The sequence below is a fragment of the Coregonus lavaretus genome (genome assembly GCF_964263955.1).
Source record: "Coregonus lavaretus genome assembly, chromosome: 22".
Lineage (NCBI taxonomy): Eukaryota > Metazoa > Chordata > Actinopteri > Salmoniformes > Salmonidae > Coregonus > Coregonus lavaretus.
The window spans coordinates 14043205-14066968 of NC_140009.1; the positions used below are offsets into that span (position 1 = coordinate 14043205).

The window sequence follows — 23764 nt, forward strand, 5'->3', positions numbered from 1 at the left end:
CACATACAAAAGAGACTCTGAAATGTTACTTGGTAAGGAGGTCTGGTGAGGAGGTCAGATGTCACAGGTAAAGTTTCATACAGTAGTTATGGAGATCATAACCAAGCATTGGCTACTTCAACATAAAGCCTTATCAGGCACTTTAGTACCACATGCATTTATGTAAGTATCATTAAAGATGCTGGCAGTGTACAAGTTTAACATTTAATATCAAACACAATAGACCACATTAACAGGAATGACATTCACTCTCACAAAAAAAAAGCCAAGCCCACAATAAGCCACGCCTCCAACTCTTCTGATAAGCTGCCACCACTACATTGCCCCTACCGCTACACAATGTGCATGCGCATGAGGTGTTGAAAGCAATTTAGAAGCTTTCATTATATTTAAAAAATCACACTGATCTAGAAAAAATCGTTATTTGATTTCAGCCAAATTGAATAAAATAGGTTGGAAGAACGAAAGTGTAATTTTCTATAATTCCAATCAGTAGAAGCACTTCAGATGAACAACAGCACCATCCCACTTTTTACAGTGCAGGTGTTATGCTTTTCACAGGCATAGTGAACATGCAGCTGAGACAGCTGTGAAAAGTGGAGGGTGAGTGTGTGTATGTGCAAATTACTGGCTCTCTAACTGCTTTGGGTCATAGAGACATTTCATATGAATTTAAATACAAGTACATGAACATCAATCTATTATGTTTATTCATACTGTATACAGTATAAGAGTATGAATTGTTACATAGTTTCAAAGTATATATATTTTTGAAAATGCATAAATCAATGCTGGATGCTTAATAATGTTATTCTCCATTCACATATTTATTACTGTATCGACTCTCACTGTTTTTTTCTCAGACACTGAAAAACAGACCAGGCAAGAGGATTTACAAATAGCTCACATTCATAAGAAGGTACTGTGCAGCATGTCCTCATTTGACTCTAGCTCATATCTCAAAGTAGCATCAATCATTCTCAAATGTTTTATTATATGACACTTCATGATCTTCCTCATTCACACTCTAGGATATAATACAATATGATCCTCACCCTGTATATTTCAGCACCATGACCCAGTTAACTGTGGACCAATGGAAGCCTGACAACCCAGCCGAGGCTATCGTAGGTCTATATGTGCTAAAATAAACAATCAATCAACCTGACCAGAAATAATCAAACAATCAACCTGACCACATCCCCTAGACTACAGTGCGGAACTGTACGGTGGTGTTTTTCATCTTCTTCTTATAGTCTTCATCAAACTGTTCACTCTGGGCCACAGTGAAATGGTTCTTCCAGTCACCAACCTTTCCTGGAGTGTGACAGACAGACAGGTATAATGATAGTTTGAAAGTTTAGTAGATCAGAAGAAAGTATTCCAATGTCTCCACACCAGGTACCAGCACAAATGTTATGGTGTCTGTGATGACGTTGTGTCTCTTAGTGTGTTCATGTGTGTCTGTTGTGATAGCTGGAAGAGCTGAGCTCCAGCAGTTTAATATTTCTCTCTCTCATTCTCTCTCTCTCACACACACACACACACACACACACACACACACACACACACACACACACACACACACACACACACACACACACACACACACTCACCTTTGCGCATGAAGGGGGATATCTTAAAGTCCATCACAAGGTCCTTGGAGTAGTTGGCCATGGTGTTCTTCTTCATAGTATCAAACTGCACTCCTCCTCTCACCCTCTCCTTCTCCTCTGCTGAAGTAGACAAACCTAGGAAGGAGCACAGCCTGTCTAGCTCTCTCCCCGTATCCTGTAGGAACACATACACACTAGATATCGACAGTGGAAACAGCTAACCTCCTAGAGCAGAAGTTAGTATGGCTCTTGAGCATATGTGTGCACTGAGATCATTAGACACATCTCAATAATACTGTAACACACACATAGCATCAGTATTCTACTCACCTCAACCATGTCCTCATAGAAGAGGTAGAGGATTTTGGAGTGAGTCTGTTTCTTCTCCCACCAGCCAGTCACATGGTCATACCAGGAACCAAACACCACTGAGCAAGTGCAGAGTAGACAAATTCATGGAGTGCATGGGGACTATTATCACTTACTCATTCAATCACTCCTTTATTCTCTCGTTCACTCACTCTTTCCATCCATGAATCTCTGTAAGAAGTTGTTCCAGTCTCCTGGCTCTGGCTGGGCCTGGTTCATGCGGTCAAAGTGGAAATAAGACACTGCATTGTCCTTGGCATTACGGGCCACATACACTATCTGTAGAGAGAGAGATTGCATTTATATATAGCGGCTATATAGTGGAGAAACATAGAGGAGAAGTTACAAATACTGTACCCTGCAGTTCTGCTCCCAGAAGGACTTGGGCAGAAACTGGACTGGGAGGTGAGTCTTGATGAGGCGAGGAGAGGTGGTTAAGTTGTCCAGCACCTCCACCCCTAGGATAAACATTAGAATAACAAAGTAGCTGTTTGATGGATATTAACACTGTTCAGCCGTTCCTGTCATGATATAAAAAACGGAATTACTGCTTAGGACTTTATCTAACTTTTAACAAAGAAATGGCAAAATGAGAGAAGTATGATTTAATTTATCAAATTCTCTATTCTAACCTGGAGGGTAAAGAGGAATGAGCAACTCCAGAAAAGGAACCTTCTCAAAGATGGGTGTCTGACGCTCAGGGTCTGTCTGGCCAAAATAAAGCAGGTCTAGAATGTAGGAGACCCATGTGGTACCTAAGAGAGGGATACAGATAGGGGACAGATACACAGTCATTCACTAACCAAAACACTATATTTAATGAAACATCAACATCAGACTGAGAGAGACCTGCTTTGGGGTAGGTAGCGATGAGAATGTCATCTGGTCTGGCCTGGAAGTTCTGTACATTGTCCCAGTTGTCAGTGAAGTAGTTGGTCATGGAGACTCCATGGAAGTCAAAGAGTTTTGGTCGAGGTGGCAGCTCCATCTGTAAAAGTGGGACATGTATTTGGTCAAGGATCACCACAGGAGTGTTTATGCTTGGATGTGAAGTTTGAACAGAATATTTTAGCGATCCGAATGGTTCTATAATTCAAACATAGAGAGGAATAACGCTCCATTGATATGCTCGCCTACAAATGTTAACAAAGACTAAGTCTTAATGTTTCTTTAAACGATGACAGTAACAACGTACTACACATGATAGTAATTCCTACATACCAAAATAACTGACTTACCCTGCTCTTTCTGAGTAAGATACCTCAGGGTGAATGCACTGCTTACAAAATGTCTCCTCTTTTAGTCTCAGTGCTCCTCCTTTCCTGTCTCCTCCCCCATTCTCTCTTCCCTCTTTTGTTTTTCAGGGTCTGGTTTGTTCTGGCTCTACTCCAGAGCTGAGGGGTTTTCTGCTCTCTTTCACAGTATCTCATGTGTCACTACTAAATCACCAGGGGGAACTTACATTACCAGACATATACCACTAGGTGGCAGCTGACCATTATAATGTCTGCTGGACACAGGATTGAGCAAAGTTATTATTACCTAAAGCTTGCCATGTGCTTCCCAGATGAAACAGTTTGCGCATATATTATGACAACATTTTGTGACATTTTTGTCCGTTTTGGTGATCGACAGCGTTCAGCGTTTTTTGGGCGGGGCTGTTCGAGCACACATTTTTTCTTGAGGCTAGTCGAAGTTCGGTGATTGGTCAACAGTAGGGATTCTTCAATTAAGTGTTTTTTGTCATTTAATGACAGACGACTCGTTTTCATGCACATTTTTTCACTTGCGAAATACTGCACCAAACATCTTAGTTACATGTAAAATTACTCAACTAAGACCTCCTCGGCAAATACTCAATCACCCACCTTCCTTCAAAGCACACACGCACACACACACACACACACTCACCTGATAGGCTACAGAATGGGCAGTGTTCTGTGGTAGATAGTGTCTTTCTGTGATCTTAAACCTCCTGCACAGTCTTCAACACACTGTCTAAATCACTTTTCAACAGTGTGGGTGTGTCTCACTCTTACCTGACCGGAGACTAGGCTGCAGAGTGTGTGCCTGTGCACTGTGTGAGGCATGTAAGCAAGCAAGTTTATTTATATAGCACAATTCATACATCGAAGCAATTCAATGTGCTTTACAAAGATGTTTATCAAAAATAATGAAAACATCATAATAATAAAAATACAATAAAAAAACAAACATATAAAGATTAAAAATTAAAAATGGGATAAAAACATAGGAAGCTATAAGGACAAACGCAGCTTCTCCATGTTTAGTTTGGGCTCTGGGCTCTACTAGCTGACCTGTGTTCATGGATCTAAGAGCCCTGCTCGGTTTATATTCTTCAAACATATCACACATGTACTCGGGTCCTAAACCATTCAAAGATTTATAAACTAAAAGCACCACTTTGAAATCAATTCTGTAACTGACTGGAAGCCAATGTAAAGATTTAAGAACTGGAGTGATGTGCTCCGTTCTCTTGGTCCTGGTTAACATTCTAGCAGCTGCATTCTGAATGAGCTGCAGCTTTTTTACAGTCTGTACACATATCTTTCACCTACTGCATCAACCATTGATCGCTCGGTTGCTTGTTAGATGCCCACAATCACACAAAAGAGACTGTAATGTTACTTGGTAAGGAGGTATGGTGAGGAGGTCAGATGTCACAGGTAAAGTTTCATACAGTAGTTGTGGAGATCATAACCAACATTGGCTACTTCAACATAAAGCCTTATCAGGCACTTTAGTACCATATGCATTTATGTAAGTATCATTACATATGCTGGCAGTGTACAAGTTTAACATTTAATATCAAACACAATAGACCACATTAACAGGAATGACATTCACTCTCACAAAAAAAAAAACCCCAATAAGCCACGCCTCCAACTCTTCTGATAAGCTGCCACCACTACATTGCCCCTACCGCTACACAATGTGCATGCGCATGAGGTGTTGAAAGCAATTTAGAAGCTTTCATTATATTTAAAAAATCACACTGATCTAAAAAAAAATGTTAATTGATTTCAGCCAAATTGAATAAAATAGGTTGGAAGAACCAAAGTGTAATTTTCTATAATTCCAATCAGTAGAAGCACTTCAGATGAACAACAGCACCATCCCACTTTTTACAGTGCAGGTGTTATGCTTTTCACAGGCATAGTGAACATGCAGCTGAGACAGCTGTGAAAAGTGGAGGGTGAGTGTGTGTATGTGCAAATTACTGGCTCTCTAACTGCTTTGGGTCATAGAGACATTTCATATTAATTTAAATACAAGTACATGAACATCAATGTATTACATTTAGTCATACTGTATATACGATAAGAGTAAGAATTGTTACATAGTTTCAAAGTATATATATTTTTGAAACTGCATAAAACAATGCTGGATGCTTAATAATGTTCTTCTCCATTCACATATTTATTACTGTATCGACTCTCACTGTTTTTTTCTCAGACACTGAAAAACAGACCAGGCAAGAGGATTTACAAATAGCTCACATTCATAAGAAGGTACTGTGCAGCATGTCCTCATTTGACTCTAGCTCATATCTCAAAGTAGCATCAATCATTCTCAAATGTTTTATTATATGACACTTCATGATCTTTCTCATTCACACTCTAGGATATAATACAATATGATCCTCACCCTGTATATTTCAGCACCATGACCCAGTTAACTGTGGACCAATGGAAGCCTGACAACCCAGCCGAGGCTATCGTAGGTCCATATGTGCTAAAATAAACAATCAATCAACCTGACCAGAAACAATCAAACAATCAACCTGACCACATCCCCTAGACTACAGTGCGGAACTGTACGGTGGTGTTTTTCATCTTCTTCTTATAGTCTTCATCAAACTGCTCACTCTGGGCCACAGTGAAATGGTTCTTCCAGTCACCAACCTTTCCTGGAGAGACCGGGGGTGGGAGAGAGAGAGAGAGCGCGAGAGAGAGCGCGAGAGAGATAATCTTGAGCAAAGAAAAGGTGATGGACATAGAGAAAGGAGGAGGGAAAGACTGACAGAGAGAGAGGTATAGGGGAGAAATGGAGAAGTCTACCTTTTCGCATGAATGGAGAGATCTTGAAATCCATGATTGAGACGGTGGAGTAGTTGGCCATGTTGTTCTTCTTCATGTTGTCAAACTGCACTCCTCCTCTCACCCTCTCCTTCTCCTCTGCTGAAGGAGACAAACCTAGGAAGGAGCACAGCCTGTCCAGCTCTCTCCCCGTATCCTGCAGGAAGACACACACTGAATACTATACTTGTAGTATTATCTAAACGCATTATCTACCACTCCATGTTGTCCTGCAGCTGTGTGAGGACTGCCGCTAGCCCAAAAGATGATGCATGTGCTGATACCTTTGTCTTAGCGTGGGGACGGTACTGGGCCAGCACTCTCTGTGAGGTCTCCTTTGATTTTGTTGCATGTGACCCCATGACCAGTCATTCTCTTTGGCTAATAAGTCTCTCAGGGGTTCAGTTGTGTCTGAAAACTGTGGGAGGAACTTACCCACATATGTAGCCATGCCTAAGAAGGTCCTGACTTCAACAACGTTCTGGGGGTTGGGCATATCTGTGACGGCGCTGATCTTGTCTGGGTCCGGCTCTATTCCAGCTGCACTGATTCTGTTTCCCAAGAACAAGACCTCTGACAGTGAGAAGGTGCATTTTTCTTTGAGTGTCAGGCCAATCTCCTGGAGTCTGGTCAGAACTGCTGTGAGTCCTCATGTTCTGCTCTGTCCCGTCCGCACACAAGCACGTCGTCCGCATGGACTATGATACCACTCAGCCCACACAACAGCTGGGACATGTGTCTTTGGAAATGCTCAGGACCGGAAGCGATTCCAAATAGCAAAACGTTGAAACAGTACCTGCCAAACTGTGTTATAAACGTTGTGAGTGCCCTACTCTCTGGTGACAGGGGTATCTCCCAGAATCCTGAGCGGGCATTCAGCTTTGTGAAGACCTGTGAGCCATCCAACTGGGCCAGCGACTGCTCCATTGATGGTAAGATGTGTCTCTCTCTGCAGAGTGCCTCATTCAAGTTAGTCACGTCCACACAGATCCTTATGTCCCCATTGGTTTTTGGGACCACCACCATCCCTGCACACCAGTCAGTGGGACTCTCTATTTTAGACACAGCCTCAATTTCTTCCATCCTCCCCAACTCATCCTTTACTTTGGCCAATAAAGGGATAGGCACATGGTGAGGGTTGGTAATGGCATAGGGGACCGCATCCTTCTTCAGGCGGATTTTGTAGTCACCTTGTAGCCTTCCTAAGCCAGAAAAACTTTTGGGAATTTATTTTTTAAAACTTTGATCGTCAGACCGCTGAAAAGTGTCCTCTCCTGTGACATTTCCTGCATTCTTCATCCTTTCCTGGGCAATCTTTCCAGCTGTGCAAAGGGGATTTCCCACATTTGCCACAAACGCTTGAACTGGCTACTGGCGCTGTGTGTGATTGTTTTCTCCACGTCTGTCTCTGCGTTCCCCTCAGTTTTTCTTTAGCACGGTATGAGAACGCATCTATTTCCTCGCTCTCTTCACTCAGTCTGCATAGATCTGCCGCTGCACAGCATTGCCTGCTGTTTTTTTACTATCTCACTCTGCCTAACCTGGTTAACAGCTTTGGACAAGGTAAGCTGTGCATCCAACTGTAACTTTTCAGAAAGTTCGATATTTCTTATTCCCACTACAATCTGATTTCGGATCAGTTCTTCCTTGAGTGTGCCAAACTGACAATGTTCCACTAGCTTGTGAACCGCTGTGATAAAAGTGTCAGCTGTTTCACCCTGCTCCTGTTCTCGCACATTAAACCTAGCTCTCTCAAATATAATGTTGTGTTGCCCTATGAAATCTTTAACGGCAGTGTAGTTAAGTTTCTCTTCCTCAGTCAACAGTGAAGCCTTTAATATATCCTCATAGATCCAAACTGTTACAGACCTATATCCATCCTGCCCTGCCTTTCGAAAGTTTTTGAAAGCCAAGTTAACAAACAGATCACCGACCATTTCAAATCCCAACGTACCTTCCCCGCTATGCAATCCGGTTTCCGAGCTGGTCATGGGTGCACCTCAGCCACGCTCAAGGTCCTAAACGATATTATAACCGCGATCGATAATAGACAGTACTGTGCAGCCATCTTCATCGACCTGGCCAAGGCTTTCGACACTGTCAACCACCGCATTCTTATTGGCAGACTAAATAGCCTTGGTTTCTCAAATGACTGCCTCGCCTGGTTCACCAACTACTTCTCAGATAGAGTTCAATGTGTTAAATCGGAGGGCCTGTTGTCTGGGCCTATGGCAGTCTCTATGGGGGTACCACAGGGTTCAATTCTTGGGCCGACTCTTTTATCTGTGTATATCAATGATGTCGCTCTTGCTGCTGGTGACTCTCAGATCCACCTCTACGCAGACGACACCATTTTGTATACATCTGGCCCTTCATTGGACACTGTGTTAACAAACCTCCAAACGAGCTTCAATGCCATACAACACTCCTTCCGTAGCCTCCAACTGCTCTTAAACACAAGTAAAACTAAATGCATGCTCTTCAATCGAACGCTGCTGGCACCCGCCCACCCGACTAGAATCACTACTCTCGACGGGTCTGACCTGGAGTATGTGGACAACTACAAATACCTAGGTGTCTGGTTAGACTGTAAACTCTCCTTCCAGACTCACATTAAGCATATCCAATCCAAAGTTAAATCTAGAATCTGCTTCCTATTTCGCAACAATGCCTCCTTCACTCATGCTGCCAAACATGCCCTCGTAAAACTGACTATCCTACCGAACCTTGACTTCGGCGATGTCATTTACAAAATAGCCTCCAACACTCTACTCCGCAAATTGGATGTAGTCTATCACAGTGCCATCCGTTTTGTCACCAAAGCCCCATATACTACCCACCACTGTGACCTGTACGCTCTTGTTGGCTGGTCCTCACTACATATTCGTCACCAAACCCACTGGCTCCAGGCCATCTATAAATCACTGCTAGGCAAATCCCCTCCTTATCTTAGCTCATTGGTCACCATAGCAACACCCACCCGTAGTATGCGCTCCAGCAGGTACAGTGAGCGAAAAAAGTATTTGATCCCCTGCTGATTTTGTATGTTTGCCCACTGACAAAGACATGATCAGTCTATCATTTTAATGGTAGGTTTATTTGAACAGTGAGAGACAGAATAACAACAAAAAAATCCAGAAAAACGCATGTTAAAAATGTTATGAATTGATTTGCATTTTAATGAGGGAAATAAGTATTTGACCCCTCTGCAAAACATGACTTAGTACTTGGTGGCAAAACCCTTGTTGGCAATCACAGAGGTCAGATGTTTCTTGTAGTTGGCCACCAGGTTTGCAGACATCTCAGGAGGGATTTTGTCCCACTCCTCTTTGCAGATCTTCTCCAAGTCATTAAGGTTTCGAGGCTGACGTTTGGCAACTCGAACCTTCATCTCCCTCCACAGATTTTCTATGGGATTAAGGTCTGGAGACTGGCTAGGCCAGCATCTTCTTGAGCCACTCCTTTGTTGCCTTGGCTGTGTGTTTTGGGTCATTGTCATGCTGGAATACCCATCCACGACCCATTTTCAATGCCCTGGCTGAGGGAAGGAGGTTCTCACCCAAGATTTGACGGTACATGGCCCCGTCCATCGTCCCTTTGATGCGGTGAAGTTGTCCTGTCCCCTTAGCAGAAAAACACCCCCAAAGCATAATGTTTCCACCTCCATGTTTGACGGTGGAGATGGTGTTCTTGGGGTCATAGGCAGCATTCCTCCTCCTCCAAACACGGCGAGTTGAGTTGATGCCAAAGAGCTCCATTTTGGTCTCATCTGACCACAACACTTTCACCCAGTTCTCCTCTGAATCATTCAGATGTTCATTGGCAAACTTCAGACGGGCCTGTATATGTGCTTTCTTGAGCAGGAGGACCTTGCGGGCGCTGCAGGATTTCAGTCCTTCACGGCGTAGTGTGTTACCAATTGTTTTCTTGGTGACTATGGTCCCAGCTGCCTTGAGATCATTGACAAGATCCTCCCGTGTAGTTCTGGGCTGATTCCTCACCGTTCTCATGATCATTGCAACTCCACGAGGTGAGATCTTGCATGGAGCCCCAGGCCGACGGAGATTGACAGTTATTTTGTGTTTCTTCCATTTGCGAATAATCGCACCAACTGTTGTCACCTTCTCACCAAGCTGCTTGGCGATGGTCTTGTAGCCCATTCCAGCCTTGTGTAGGTCTACAATCTTGTCCCTGACATCCTTGGAGAGCTCTTTAGTCTTGGCCATGATGGAGAGTTTGGAATCTGATTGATTGATTGCTTCTGTGGACAGGTGTCTTTTATACAGGTAACAAACTGAGATTAGGAGCACTCCCTTTAAGAGTGTGCTCCTAATCTCAGCTCGTTACCTGTATAAAAGACACCTGGGAGCCAGAAATCTTTCTGATTGAGAGGGGGTCAAATACTTATTTCCCTCATTAAAATGCAAATCAATTTATAACATTTTTGACATGCGTTTATCTGGATTATTTTGTTGTTATTCTGTCTCTCACTGTTCAAATAAACCTACCATTAAAATTATAGAACTATCATTTTTTTGTCAGTGGGCAAACGTACAAAATCAGCAGGGGATCAAATACTTTTTTCCCTCACTGTATATCTCACTGGTCATCCCCAAAGCCAACACCTCCTTTGGCCGCCATTCCTTCCAGTTCTCTGCTGCCAATGACTGGAACGAACTGCAAAAATCTCTGAAACTGGAGACTCTTATCTCCCTCACTAACTTTAAGCATCAGTTGTCAGAGCACATTACCGATCACTGCACCTGTACACAGCCCATCTTAAATTAGCCCACCCAACTACCTCATCCACATATTGTTATTTATTTTGCGCATTTGCACCCCAGTATCTCTATTTGCACATCATCTCTTGCACATCTATCATTCCAGTGTTAATACTAATTGTAATTATTTTGCACTATGGCCTATTTATTGCCTTACCTCCATAACTTGCTACATTTGCACACACTGTATATATTTTCTGTTGTATTTTTGACTTTATGTTTTGTTTTACCCCATATCTAACTCTGTGTTGTTGTTTTTATCACACTGCTTTGCTTTATCTTGGCCAGGTCGCAGTTGTAAATGAGAACTTGTTCTCAACAGGCTTACCTGGTTAAATAAAGGTGAAATAAATAAAAAGCTTGGGGACAGGATTGTGTCGAGGCACAGATCTAGAGAAGGGTACAAAAACATTTCTGCAGCATTGAAGGTACCCAAGAACACAGTGGCCTCCATCATTCTTAAATGGAAGAAGTTTGGAACCACCAAGACTCTTCCTAGAACTGGCCGCCCGGCCAAACTGAGCAATCGGAGGAGAGAAGCCTTGGTCAGGGAGGTGACCAAGAACCCGATGGTCACCCTGACAGAGCTCCAGAGTACTTCTGTGGAGATGGGAGAACCTTCCAGAAGGACAACCATCTCTGCAGCACTCCACCAATCAGGCCTTTATGGTAGAGTGGCCAGACGGAAGCCACTCCTCAGTAAAAGGCACATGACAACCCGCTTGGAGTTTGCCAAAAGGCACCTAAAGGACTCTCAGACCATGAGAAACAAGATTCTCTGGTCTGATGAAGCCAAGATTTAACTCTTTGACCTGAATGCCAAGCGTCACATCTGGAGGAAACCTGGCACCATCCCTACGATGAAGCATGGTGGTGGCAGCATCATGCTGTGGGGATGTTTTTCAGCAGCAGGGACTGGGAGACTAGTCAGGATCGAGGGAAAGATTAACGGAGCAAAGTACAGAGAGATCCTTGATGAAAACCTGCTCCAGAGTGCTCAGGACCTCAGACTGGGGCGAAGGTTCAACTTCCAACAGGACAACGACCCTAAGCACACAACCAACACAACGCAGGAGTGGATTCGGGACAAGTCTCTGAATGTCCTTGAGTAGACCAGCCAGAGCCCGGACTTGAACCCGATCTAACATCTCTGGAGAAACCTGAAAATAGCTGTGCAGCGATGCTCCCCATCCAACCTCACCGAGTTTGAGAGGATCTGCAGAGAAGAATGGGAGAAACTCCCCAAATACAGGTGAACCAAGCTTGTAGCGTCATACCCAAGGAGACTCGAGGCTATAATCGCTGCCAAGGATGCTTCAACATAGGACTGAGTAAAGGGTCTGAATACTTATGTAAATGTGATGTTTCCGTTTATTTTATTTTATACATTTGCAAACATTTCTAAAAACCTGTTTTTGCTTTGTCATTATGGGGTATTGTGTGTAGATTGATCCCCCCCAAAAATATCAATTTCAGAATATGTCTGTAACGTAACAAAATGTGGAAAAATTCAAGGGGCCTGATTTTTTATATATTTTCCGAATGCACTGTAGGTACGGATACCCACAAGGGACATCCTACTACAGTACTCTTCCTCACTGAAAGCTAATGCTAGAGATGATCAATATAACAATATAACACTGATATACAGCCTACCTTTATGTAAGTTAATGCGCTACATAATCTGCAAAAAGAACAGCACCTTTATGGCACAGGAGGTAGTTATTCAACTCACCTCAACCATATCCTCATAGAAAAGGTAGTGGAGTTTAGAGTGAGTCTGTTTCCTCTCCCACCAGCCAGTCACATGGTCGTGCCAAGGACCAAACACCACTGCGGAAAGCAGCCATGTGGACATGAGAGGATGTTAGAAAGATAGATAGAGATATACATAGTCAGGAAAGAGATTGATCAGTAAGCCAGAATCACAGAGCATCAGCAGAATCTGTACTGTGCTATCTCTCTTACTCATTCAAATGTATTTGTTCACTTACTCATTCATTCACTCATTCATTCTCTCATTCACTCACTCTTTCCATCTATGAATCTCTGTAAGAAGTTGTTCCAGTCTCCTGGCTCTGGGTCGGCCTGGTTCATGCGGTCAAAGTGGAAATAAGACACTGCATTGTCCTTGGCATTACGGGCCACATACACAACCTACAGAGAGAGAGAAATCATTTCAATTACAACATGACTTGATGTAAGAGTATATCATTTAATTATACAACGGGTGGGTCTAATCCTGGATGCTGATAGGTTAAAACCGCATTCCAGCCGGTGTCTATTCCACAAGTTAACACCGGCTAAAGCTATGATGTTGAAATTCCTATTTACTCTGTTACATCTCACTGCGCAATCCACTGTCTCATCAGCCCAGCCATGCAATTTATAAACTTGATCTCCACTATAAAAAAACATCTAGAAATTATCTCCCATTTCTTTTAGACTAAAATGTGGTTTTCAACAGTGGAGATTTCTATAAACCTTGTCTGTCTCTCCGACATTTGCAACATTGTTTCAATATTGAAATTCGATCTCCAGCGGTCCCAGAGTAATGAACATGTTGGGAGTCAGGATGAGACAGACAGGCAGACAGCTTTTCTCAGCCAGTCGAAATCATTTTTATGGATATATACAAAGAAATGTCAGGTCAAACGAAAATGAAAACAGGTCAAACGAAAATGAAATGCAGATAGTTTGCAGTCTTTCCAGCTTCCATTTGAAGTGATTGTGTTAGCTGTGTTGTTGGCTAGCTCCTCTGAACAACAGTGTCCTGACGAGAGAACACATATTCTATGCCAGGTAAAACCGCATATCATTAGCTCGTTGTTATGGATGTATCCAAATAAATGTCACTAGACAGCATAAACAAATGCAGCATAAACAAATGCAAGTTCAGCTACTTTGCTGTAATTCTGTCTGCACTGTTTGATGTGACTGTAAGTTAGCTGTAGTTGGCTAGCTAGCAAGCAAGGAATAAGAACATTGCCAGCCATTATGGCAATCAAACATTTAGAACAAACGACTGGGTCGTGTCCATAGATACAGAACAAAAAGACTTAACAACTGGGTCGCGTCTCTGGCAAATGAACCGATAGAACGAACAACCAGCTGGCTTGGGTAGCCACCTTAGATTTGTGTCGGGACTATATCTCATGGAAGGATGAAAAAGTATGAATAAATTAATCAAAATAACATTTTGAATGAAAATATGTCAATCATTATTTGAAAATGTTGGTAACCCGTTATATAAAAATTATAATGCCCTCGAAGCTGGTGTTATTGGTTCAGTTTGCCGGACCTCAACTTTGTCTCGGGACTAACAACACCCATGGCAATATATCCTCCTAACACAGGCTTCTCGGGCATTATCACTTAAACAAACCAAACAGAAGGAAATGGAAAAGGGAAAAATTAGGACAACAAAAACTGTTTACAAAGACTGGGTTTCTATGGAGTCTTCGCATTCCACAAGGAGACACACGTTGGTTCTAGAGAGGTTTGTGATAGTTAGTGTACTATGTTACGCTATGCTGCCCTCCATTGGGCATTCACACAAATTGCGTCATTAATTAAGTTCACTTACTGGACAAAATGCAGCATAGCAGGTTTGAGGATGCACAAATGTAGACAGAATGCTACACCAGCAGAGACATATAGAGCAGAGATATATAGAGCAGAGACATATAGAGCAGAGACATATTCACAGACTACACAGTCAACAAGCAGAGAGAGAAAGTTACACATAATGTACCCTGCAGTTCTGCTCCCAGAAGGACTTGGGCACCAACTGAACTGGGAGGTGAGTCTTGATGAGGCGAGGAGAGGTGGATAACTTGTCTGCCAGCTCCGTTCCTGTGTGTACGGAGGGGTGAGGTTCTGGTTAGGGTACTTTTTGGAGATAAGGATGACTTTACAGTAAAACTGCTCATTGTCATGTAGCTGGAATATGTGATTTGCACAACTTCTCACAGTATAAGATTTCAAGCCATGCAAATTATCCTTCTACTTTGTGACAGTAACATGGCTGTTGATGAGGACTTATAATCAGGTTACGGTATAGTGCATGGTGTTTTCCAGATTCTGTATTCAAGTATGACAAAGATTTGATCTACACTGAGACTCTGATGAGACTTGTAAGTGCAGCGTCATTGTCAGCTGATCAGTTATCTATTTGGAGTACACAGTGCCCTTCAAACTTTATTGATGTGTAATCAAGATAAAGGCTTTACAGTGTGTAGAGCTATATTATGGTTGTATTCTAACCTGGAGGGAGAATATGGAAGTCACTCTCCAGGAAAGGCACTCTCTCATAGATAGGCAGTGAAGTCTGACGCTCAGGGGCTGTCTGACCAAAATGCAGCAGGTCTAGAATGTAGGAGACCCACGTGGTACCTGGGAGAGAGAAAGAGGGGGAGAGAAGATGGAGAAATGGGGAGAGAGAAAGAGGAAGAGATAAAGAGGGAGAGAGAGGCATGTCAAAGAGCTGCGTCTCATGTCATCCATTTATCCCTACAAGATGTCGACAGCACACAAACACACACACAAACACACACGCACAGACCTGCTTTGGGGTAAGTGGCGATGAGGATATCATCTGGTCTGGCCTGGAAGTTTTGTATGTTCTCCCAGTTGTCAGTGAAATAGTGGGTCATGGAGACTCCATGGAAGTCAAAGAGTTTTGGTCGAGGTGGCAGCTCCATCTGTAACAACAACACAGTCCACCATTGATCAGAGAGATGTTATCAGGGAGAGTTACAATAATCAACTATTCACTAATATTCTTGCTTCATTCAAGGATAGTCTGCAGGTGACAAGAGGTCCCAGTTTCCACATATAATTCCTTGCCAGTTCCCTTGATAAAAGACATACAGTACAGAAAATGATAGACAGTAAATGGTCACGATGACTTTGCAAAGCACAACTAGCTGACTATGAACTTTGTATGTTTCCAACATAATGTGCCTGATATGTGATCTATAAAAATAGGTTGAATAGGCCATTTTATCCTGTCTCTGCAAAAGTAAGAAGCTGGTTATGTTACATTAAAGGGAAAAGGTCTGCAGGTTTCCTGGCATAGCACACTGTCAAGATCTTATCTGTACACACTTCAAAACAAGAGCATAAGTTCCTTCAGACTTAGGCATGTAAAACCTTTGTCAGTCTGTGGGAAAAGTTCAAAGAAAAGGCAACAATCTCTTAGATTCTATTGAATAGTAAAATTTACATTTGAATACATTTCATAATATTTGCATTGTTGTCAGTAATAACTTTTAATAACTTAAACAACTTTATAACAACTTCCTTTTGACCCATAATGACCTTAATGTTCACTGCAGTCACATGTATTCATGCTAAATTACAAAGCCATCATGCACAAATACACAATATATAGCCATCTGCAGTAAGAAAACCCCATTTGTGAGCAGAGAAAATAAATAAAAGTCAGTCACATTCACTCAAAATGTTGAAATATGTATATAGATTCATAAGATATATCAGCTACTGTCACAGAACATTTGACAAAATAAAAAAGAGAAGCTCACATTTTCCACGTTGAGTGGAATTCAGTAGTATCCTGTTTGGCCACTCTTCTCAGCTTCTCAGTCTCTTCTTGTCTCTGTCCAAGCTTTCCTTTTCTTTCTCCTTCCCCTGTTCCTTGCTCTTCCCTCACTACAGGCAATGTATTTTCTCTCCTGCTTTGGTTTAGATTTTCCAACCCAGCTTCGCGTTCTTATCCTACCTCCATTCCTTGTTACATAAGTTCAGAACTCCCTCTCTCTCTCTCTCTCTCTCTCTCTCTCTCTCTCTCTCTCTCTCTCAAGCCACCCCCTCCATGTCCTTCCCCTTTATTCTCCTGTTAGTGACCACCCTCCTTCTGCTTCACACGCACACATACACTCGCTCTGATACTTCTTTCTTCTAATGGGTTTTAATTATTCTTTCTGATGCGAGGGTTGGGTTTTGTTTTGTGCACACATGTATGTGTGTATTAGCACTCCTTTCACAAATTATATCACGAAAGGGGTAGGGTGACTAGGGCATAAAGCAACTCACTTCAATAAACCCACATGACCCTGAAAACTAGTTTTTAATATAAGGTTTTCAGCTCTTTTGAAGCTCCCTAGAAACAGAGCAATATGTTGTCAAAGACGCTGCAGAATACCCATCCTCTCAGTCCTTGATTCATTCCACGCCGGCTCTGATTGGTCAGGCTAGCCGATATGAGCAGATTTTAACAGCACAATGTATCCCCAGAGAGATGCTTAGAAAGTCTGCTTGGGTCTGGTCCTAGAGTACCTCTCTTCTCTCTTGAAGTAATGCACTGGTTGGATCCCTTGAAAAGAAAAGTCTATGACTAGGGTCCTGGATGGCAGGAAACTTGGCCCCAGTGATGTACTGGGCCGTACGCACTACCCTCTGTAGTGCCTTGCGGTCTGAGGCCAAGCAGTTGCCATACCAGGCGGAGATGCAACCAGTCAGGATGCTCTCGATGGTGCAGCTGTATAATTTTTTGAGGATCTGAGGACCCATGCCGAATCTTTTCAGTCTCCTGAGGGGGAATAGGCTTTGTCGTGCCCTCTTTACGACTGTCTTGGTGTGTTTGGACCATAATAGTTCGTTGGTGATGTGGACACCAAGGAACTTGAAGCTCTCAACCTGTTCCACTACAGCCCCGTCGATGAGAATGGGGGCGTGCTCAGTCCTCTTTTTTTTCCTGTAGTCCACAATCATCTCCTTTGTCTTGGTCACGTTGAGGGAGAGGTTGTTATCCTGGCACCACACGGCCAGGTCTCTGACCTCCTCCCTATAGGCTGTCTCATCGTTGTCGGTGATCAGGCCTACCACTGTTGTGTCGTCGGCAAACTTAATGATGGTGTTGGAGTCGTGCCTGGCCATGCAGTCATGGGTGAACAGGGAGTACAGGAGGGGACTGAGCACGCACCCCTGAGGGGCCCCCGTGTTGAGGATCAGTGTGGCAGATGTGTTGTTACCTACCCTTACCACCTGGGGGCGGCCCGTCAGGAAGTCCAGGATCCAGTTGCAGAGGGAGGTGTTTAGTCCCAGGATCCTTAGCTTAGTGATGAGCTTTGAGGGCACTATGGTGTTGAATGCTGAGCTGTAGTCAATGAATAGCAGTCTCACATAGGTGTTCCTCTTGTCCAGGTGGGAAAGGGCAGTGTGGAGTGCAATAGAGATTGCATCATCTGTGGATCTGTTGTGGCGGTATGCAAATTGGAGTGGGTCTAGGGTTTCTGGGATAATGGTGTTGATGTGAGCCATGACCAGCCTTTCAAAGCACTTCATGGCTACAGACGTCAGTGCAACGGGTCGGTAGTCATTTAGGCAGGTTATCTTAGTGTCCTTGGGCACGGGGACTATGGTGGTCTGCTTGAAACATGTTGGTATTACAGACTCAGTCAGGGACATGTTGAAAATGTCAGTGAAGACACTTGCCAGTTGGTCAGCACATGCTCGGAGTACACGTCCTGGTGATCTGTCTGGCCCTGCGGCCTTGTGAATGTTGACCTGCTTAAAAGTCTTACTCACATCGGCTACGGAGAGCGTGATCACATAGTCATCCGTAACTGCTGGTGCTCTCATGCATGCTTCAGTGTTGCTTGCCTCGAAGCGAGCATATAAGTGGTTTAGCTCGTCTGGTAGGCTTGTGTCACTGGGAAGCTTGCGGCTGTGCTTCCCTTTGTAGTCTGTAATAGTTTTCAAGCCAGGCCACATCCAGGTCTGTGAAGGGAAAATCATGGAAATAACCACTTCACCATAATGTTCTTTAATCCTCAGGAACTTTCCCTCTTGATGTCCTTGTTAAACCTAATTTATTTTGCCGCCCTCGTATGGCCTTTCTTGTACCCCTTTGCCTCTAGTCCACTGGGACACATTGTTGGCCCCTTTTCAAGTAACTACTTGCTTTCCGGAACACTGGACCAAGCAACCCTCGGACCAAACAATTAGTTTACTCAGACAAGAGGGAGGGATTTGTGCTACCAGTTCTCATAATATGTAGGATACACGAGACAGTATACGTTAAGGTGATTGCATGTGTGTGTGCGTGACACAAACTGAAAGTGGGAGTATGATACTCTGAGGTATGTGCGTGACAGTGAGTAAAAGGTGGAACAGAGTGAGAGAGGGAGGGGCACTCTTCCACCGCTCTCATGCAACAGAAAGATAAACAATTTTAACTCTTGTATGTCAGAGGGAAAGAGAATGTGTGCCTGTAATCAATCAATCACATTTATTTATAAAGCCCTTTTTACATCAGCAGATGTCACAAAGTGCTTATACAGAAACCCAGCCTAAAACCCCAAAAAGCAAGCAATGTGGATGTAGAAGCATGGTGGCTAGGAAAAACTCCTTAGAAAGGCAGGAACCTAGGAAGAAACCTAGAGAGGAACCAGGCTCTGAGGGGTGGCCAGTCCTCTTCTGGCTGTGCCTGGTGAAGATTATAAGAGTATATGGCCATTAAGGCCAGATTGTTCTTCAAGATGTTAAAATGTTCATAGATGACCAACAGGGCCAAATAATAATTATAGTGGTTGTAGAGGGTGCAACAGGTCAGCACCTCAAGAGTAAATGGCAGTTGGTTTTTCATAGCCGAGCATTCAGAGGTCGAGACAGCAGGTGCGGTAGAGAGGGAGAGAGAGAGCTAGAGAGGGAGAGAGAGAGCTCAAAGACATTGCTCCTGCATTTTTAACAAAAAATATAGATTTAGAGTTAGATAAAGTAGGATTTTTTGGCAGGGACATATACATGATGCTATCCTCCACAACATAACCTTCATTCCAAACCAAAACTCCAAACCTACAACCTGATTTTGGACGGAATTAACTGGAAGGCTTTCTACTACCAAGGATTACTATTCCCAAACTATACAGCACATGCTCTGGGAAACAAACAGAAACCTGAAAACACCATCCAACCTGGAACTGAGTGAGTAATGTTTAGTATGAAGCTATTTTTCACTTTCAAAAACCAAGAAGAAAAATACATTACAATGATATATTTTACTTTATAAGGACTGAATGCTAAGGCTACCGAGCTTGCTAGTACAAAGAGATACAATTTCAATTAGCACTGACGTGGGAAGTGAGAGGTGTCAAAGCCCTTGAGCCCAACAATGGCAGGAGAGTCGCACAGTCTACCCCAACCAAATGGAGAGCCCTTAGAAGCACCACCACCCCCGCAGAGAAGCCAGCAGAACAGCCCACCTCAGATCCTGGCCAAAGTCTCGACACCGCAGCAGAACAGTACACCCTAGACCCTGACCATAGCCTCGACATCACACCCAGACAAACAGATGAAGAACCCCAAGCCCTGGGGACCCCAACCCCTCTGAGCAATCCCCCTGTCAGACACCCTGATAGCCCTCATTACGACCCCCCACACCCACTGATGACATACACAAGCCACAGATTGTACTCCTTATGGACTCAAATGGGAAATACATACAAGAAAATACACTTTTTCAAAACACAAAACACACAGTGTCTAAACTCTGGTGTCCAAACACCCAGCACGCCCTAGACCTTCTGTCTGAGGACCGACTAGGATCACCCAGCCACATAATAATACACACAGGCACAAACAACCTGAGACCACAGCAGGAAAGGGTGGCCACAGCACTCAAGGGAGTGATAGAAAAAGCTTATTCTACTTTCCCCAACGCACAAGTGGTTATCTCAACCCTGTTACTACGAAAAGACTTTCACCCTGCTACCATACAGCGGGTAAACGCAAGTATTTCCCGTGACTGTGCATCAAAACCAAATGTCTACCTGGCCCACCACTCCACCCTGGACGTGAACAGCCTTTATGACCAGGTCCACCTATACAAGGCAGCAGTGCCCACCTTCGCCCGGACCCTAAAGGATATCGGCCTCAACCACAGACCCAACACCTCACACAGGAGCAACAGATCAATAGACACCCCGCCCAGACCAGCGAGACACTCTCCCAGACCTGCGGGGTGTTGGGTCTGTGGTTGAGGCCGACACTCTCCCACAGACACCCCGCCCAGACCAGCGAGACACTCTCCCATGACCAGGTCCACCTATACAAGGCAGCAGTGCCCCATGACCAGGTCGTCGTCGTCCCCCCCCCCCCCCCAGGACCTACACATAGAGGACCCCCGCAGAGAGGACCTACATCCAGATCAAAGCACCATCAACCACATCTACACCCCCACCCCCACCAATTAACTCCCCACCCAAGTCAACCATGCCCACACCCCATTTGGGCCCCCTCAGATCAGACCAATGCCCCTCCTACCCACCCCAAGCCCCCCACTCCCACAAAGAGGGCCTCAACATGAAAGTCACACATACGCCCAGGCCGTGAGCAGGCAAACAGGCCCAACACCCACTCTTACACTAGCCCAAGCCAATGGCATGTACCAGATGCTCAGCAGGCTCTACTCACAATTACTGGCCTGAGGCCAAACCACACAACCAACAACATTAGACACTTTATGGAACACAAAGCCTTCACTATTTTATCCTGGAATATCCAAGGCCTGAGGTCATCTGCCTTTGGCCTAAAGAGCAGGAATCTGGACTTCACCAAAGAAATCGGAAATACAGACATTGTCATCCTACAAGAAACATGGTATAGAGGAGACGGACCCACTGGTTGCCCTCTAGGTTACAGAGAGCTGGTAGTCCCATCCACCAAACTACCAGGTGTGAAACAGGGAAGGGACTCAGGGGGTATGCTCATTTGGTATAGAGCAGACCTAACTCACTCTATTAAATTAATCAAAACAGGAACATTTTACATTTGGTTAGAAATTCAAAAGGAAATTATCTCAACAGAGAAAAATGACTTTCAGGGTAGGCAATTTTGGGGCTTCACCATGTTTCATCAAAATGTACAGCTGTGTGTCGTCCGCATAGCAGTGAAAGTTGACATTGTGTTTCCGAATGACATCACCAAGAGGTAGAATATATAGTGAAAACAATAGTGGTCCTAAAACAGAACCTTGAGGAACACCGAAACTTACCATTAATTTGTCAGAGGACAAACCATCCACAGAGCCGAACTGATATCTTTCTGACAGATAAGATCTAAACCAGGCAAGAACTAATCAGTGTAGACCAATTACGGTTTCCAATCTCTCCAAAATAATGTGGTGATCGATGGTGTCAAAAGCGGCACTAAGGTCTAGGAGCCCGAGCACAGATGCAGAGCCTTGGTCTGACGCCATTAAACGGTAATTTACCACCTTCACGAGTGCAGTCTCAGTACTATGATGGGGTCTAAAACCAGAGCGGATAGTTTCGTATACATTATTTGTCTTCAGGAAGGCAGAGGGTTGCCGCGCAACAGCTTTTTCTAAAATGTTTGAGAGAAATGGGAGATTCGATATAGGCCGATAGTTGTTTTAGTTTTCCGGGTCAACGGTGGCCTTTTTCAGGAGAGGCTTTATTACTGCCACTTTTAGTGAGTTTGGTACACATCTGGAGGATAGGGAGCCGTTTATTATGTTCAACATAGGAGGGCCAAGCACAGGAAGTAGCTCTTGCAGTAGTTTAGTTGTAATAGGGTCCAGTAGGCAGCTGGAAGGTTTAGAGGTCATGAGTATTTTCGTGAATGTGTCGAGAGATACAGGATAAAAAAAACTTGAGTGTCTCCATTGATCCTAGGTCCTGGCAGTTCTGTGTAGACTCAGGACAACTGAGTTTTGGAGAAATACACATTTTCAAAGAGGAGTCTGTAATTTGCTTTATAATGATCATGATCTTTTCATCAAAGAAGTTCATGAATTGATCACTGCTGAAGTGAAGGCCATCCTCACTTGGAGAATGTGCTTTTTAGTTAGCTTTGCGACAGTATCAAAAATAAATGTTGGATTGTTTTTATTCTCCTCAATCATGTTGGAAAAGTAGGCTGATCGAGCATCAGTGAGGGCTCTTCGATTAGGCACTGTACTGTCTTTCCAAGCTAGTCTGAAGACTTCTAGTTTGGTGGAGCGCCATTTCCATTCCAATTTTCTGGAAGCTTGCTTTAAGGCTTGGGTATTTTCTGTATACCAGGGAGCAAATTTCTTGTGACAAATGTTTTTTGTTTTTAGAGGTGTAACTGCATCTAGGGTATTACGTTAAATGTAGATCCTCGGATAGGTGGTTAACTGATTTTTGTACTGGAAGGGCATCTAGGAATCTTTCGGTTGGCCGATATTATTACAATCTCTTTCAATAATGACAGGAATGGAAGAGATCTTTAATCCAGTGATTGAGGCACAGACACGTTCTCAATGGGAAAAGCTGAGCAGACTACACTCACTGTTCTAGTGATAGACTCCACCAAGCTGGCAGGCTGGCTAACAGCCTGCTGACTGGCCTGCACCCTATCTCATTGTGGAGTCCCAAAAATAGGGCCAGTTATCTACAAATTCTATATTTGGGAGGGGCAGAAAACAGTTTTCAACCAGCAATTGAGTTGTGCGAGTCTGCTGTATAGCTCATTACTCACCCTAACTTCAGCATATGTCAAAAAGTGCTTATACAGAAACCCAGCCTAAAACCCCAAACAGCAAGCAATGTGGATGTAGAAGCACGGTGGCTAGGAAAAACTCCCTAGAAAGGCAGGAACCTAGGAAGAAACCTAGAGAGGAAGCAGGCTCTCTTGTACCCCTTTGCCTCTAGTCCACTGGGACACATTGTTGGCCCCTTTTCAAGTAAGTACTTGCTTTCCGGAACACTGGACCAAGCAACCCTCGGACCAAACAATTAGTCTACTCAGAGAAGAGGGAGGGATTTGTGCAACCAGTTCTCATAATATGTAGGCTACAGGCGACAGTATATGTTAAAGTGATTGCATTTGTGTGTGCGTGACACAAACTGAAAGTGGGAGTATGATACTCTGAGGTATGTGCGTGACA

The 23764-nt window shown here is 43.8% G+C and overlaps 1 protein-coding gene across 1 annotated transcript; it reads right to left on the minus strand.

The window, feature by feature from the left end:
- Positions 1 to 693: 693 nt before the first annotated feature.
- On the minus strand, positions 694 to 16654 carry LOC311149527 (cytosolic sulfotransferase 3-like). The gene is made up of 15 exons (XM_084186708.1): positions 16413 to 16654; positions 15431 to 15569; positions 15133 to 15261; positions 14621 to 14721; positions 12897 to 13023; positions 12602 to 12699; positions 6068 to 6242; positions 5813 to 5916; positions 2835 to 2973; positions 2618 to 2740; positions 2343 to 2443; positions 2138 to 2264; positions 1947 to 2044; positions 1617 to 1791; positions 694 to 1317 (listed from the first exon to the last, which is right to left on the minus strand). The coding sequence occupies exons 2-15, from the start codon at positions 15567 to 15569 to the stop codon at positions 1205 to 1207; spliced, it is 1749 nt and encodes a 582-aa protein (XP_084042834.1). The 5' UTR covers positions 16413 to 16654; the 3' UTR covers positions 694 to 1204.
- Positions 16655 to 23764: the final 7110 nt, after the last annotated feature.

Bases quoted from the DNA above. Each gene is read 5' to 3' on its own strand.
- LOC311149527 (XM_084186708.1), bottom strand. From the start codon at position 15,569: ATGGAGCTGCCACCTCGACCAAAACTCTTTGACTTCCATGGAGTCTCC. The intron at 14,722-15,132 runs GTTAGAATACAA...CCGTACACACAG, and splicing joins CTTCCATATTCTCCCTCCAG to GAACGGAGCTGGCAGACAAG. The intron at 13,024-14,620 runs GTACATTATGTG...CTCTCTCTGTAG, and splicing joins TCTGGGAGCAGAACTGCAGG to GTTGTGTATGTGGCCCGTAA.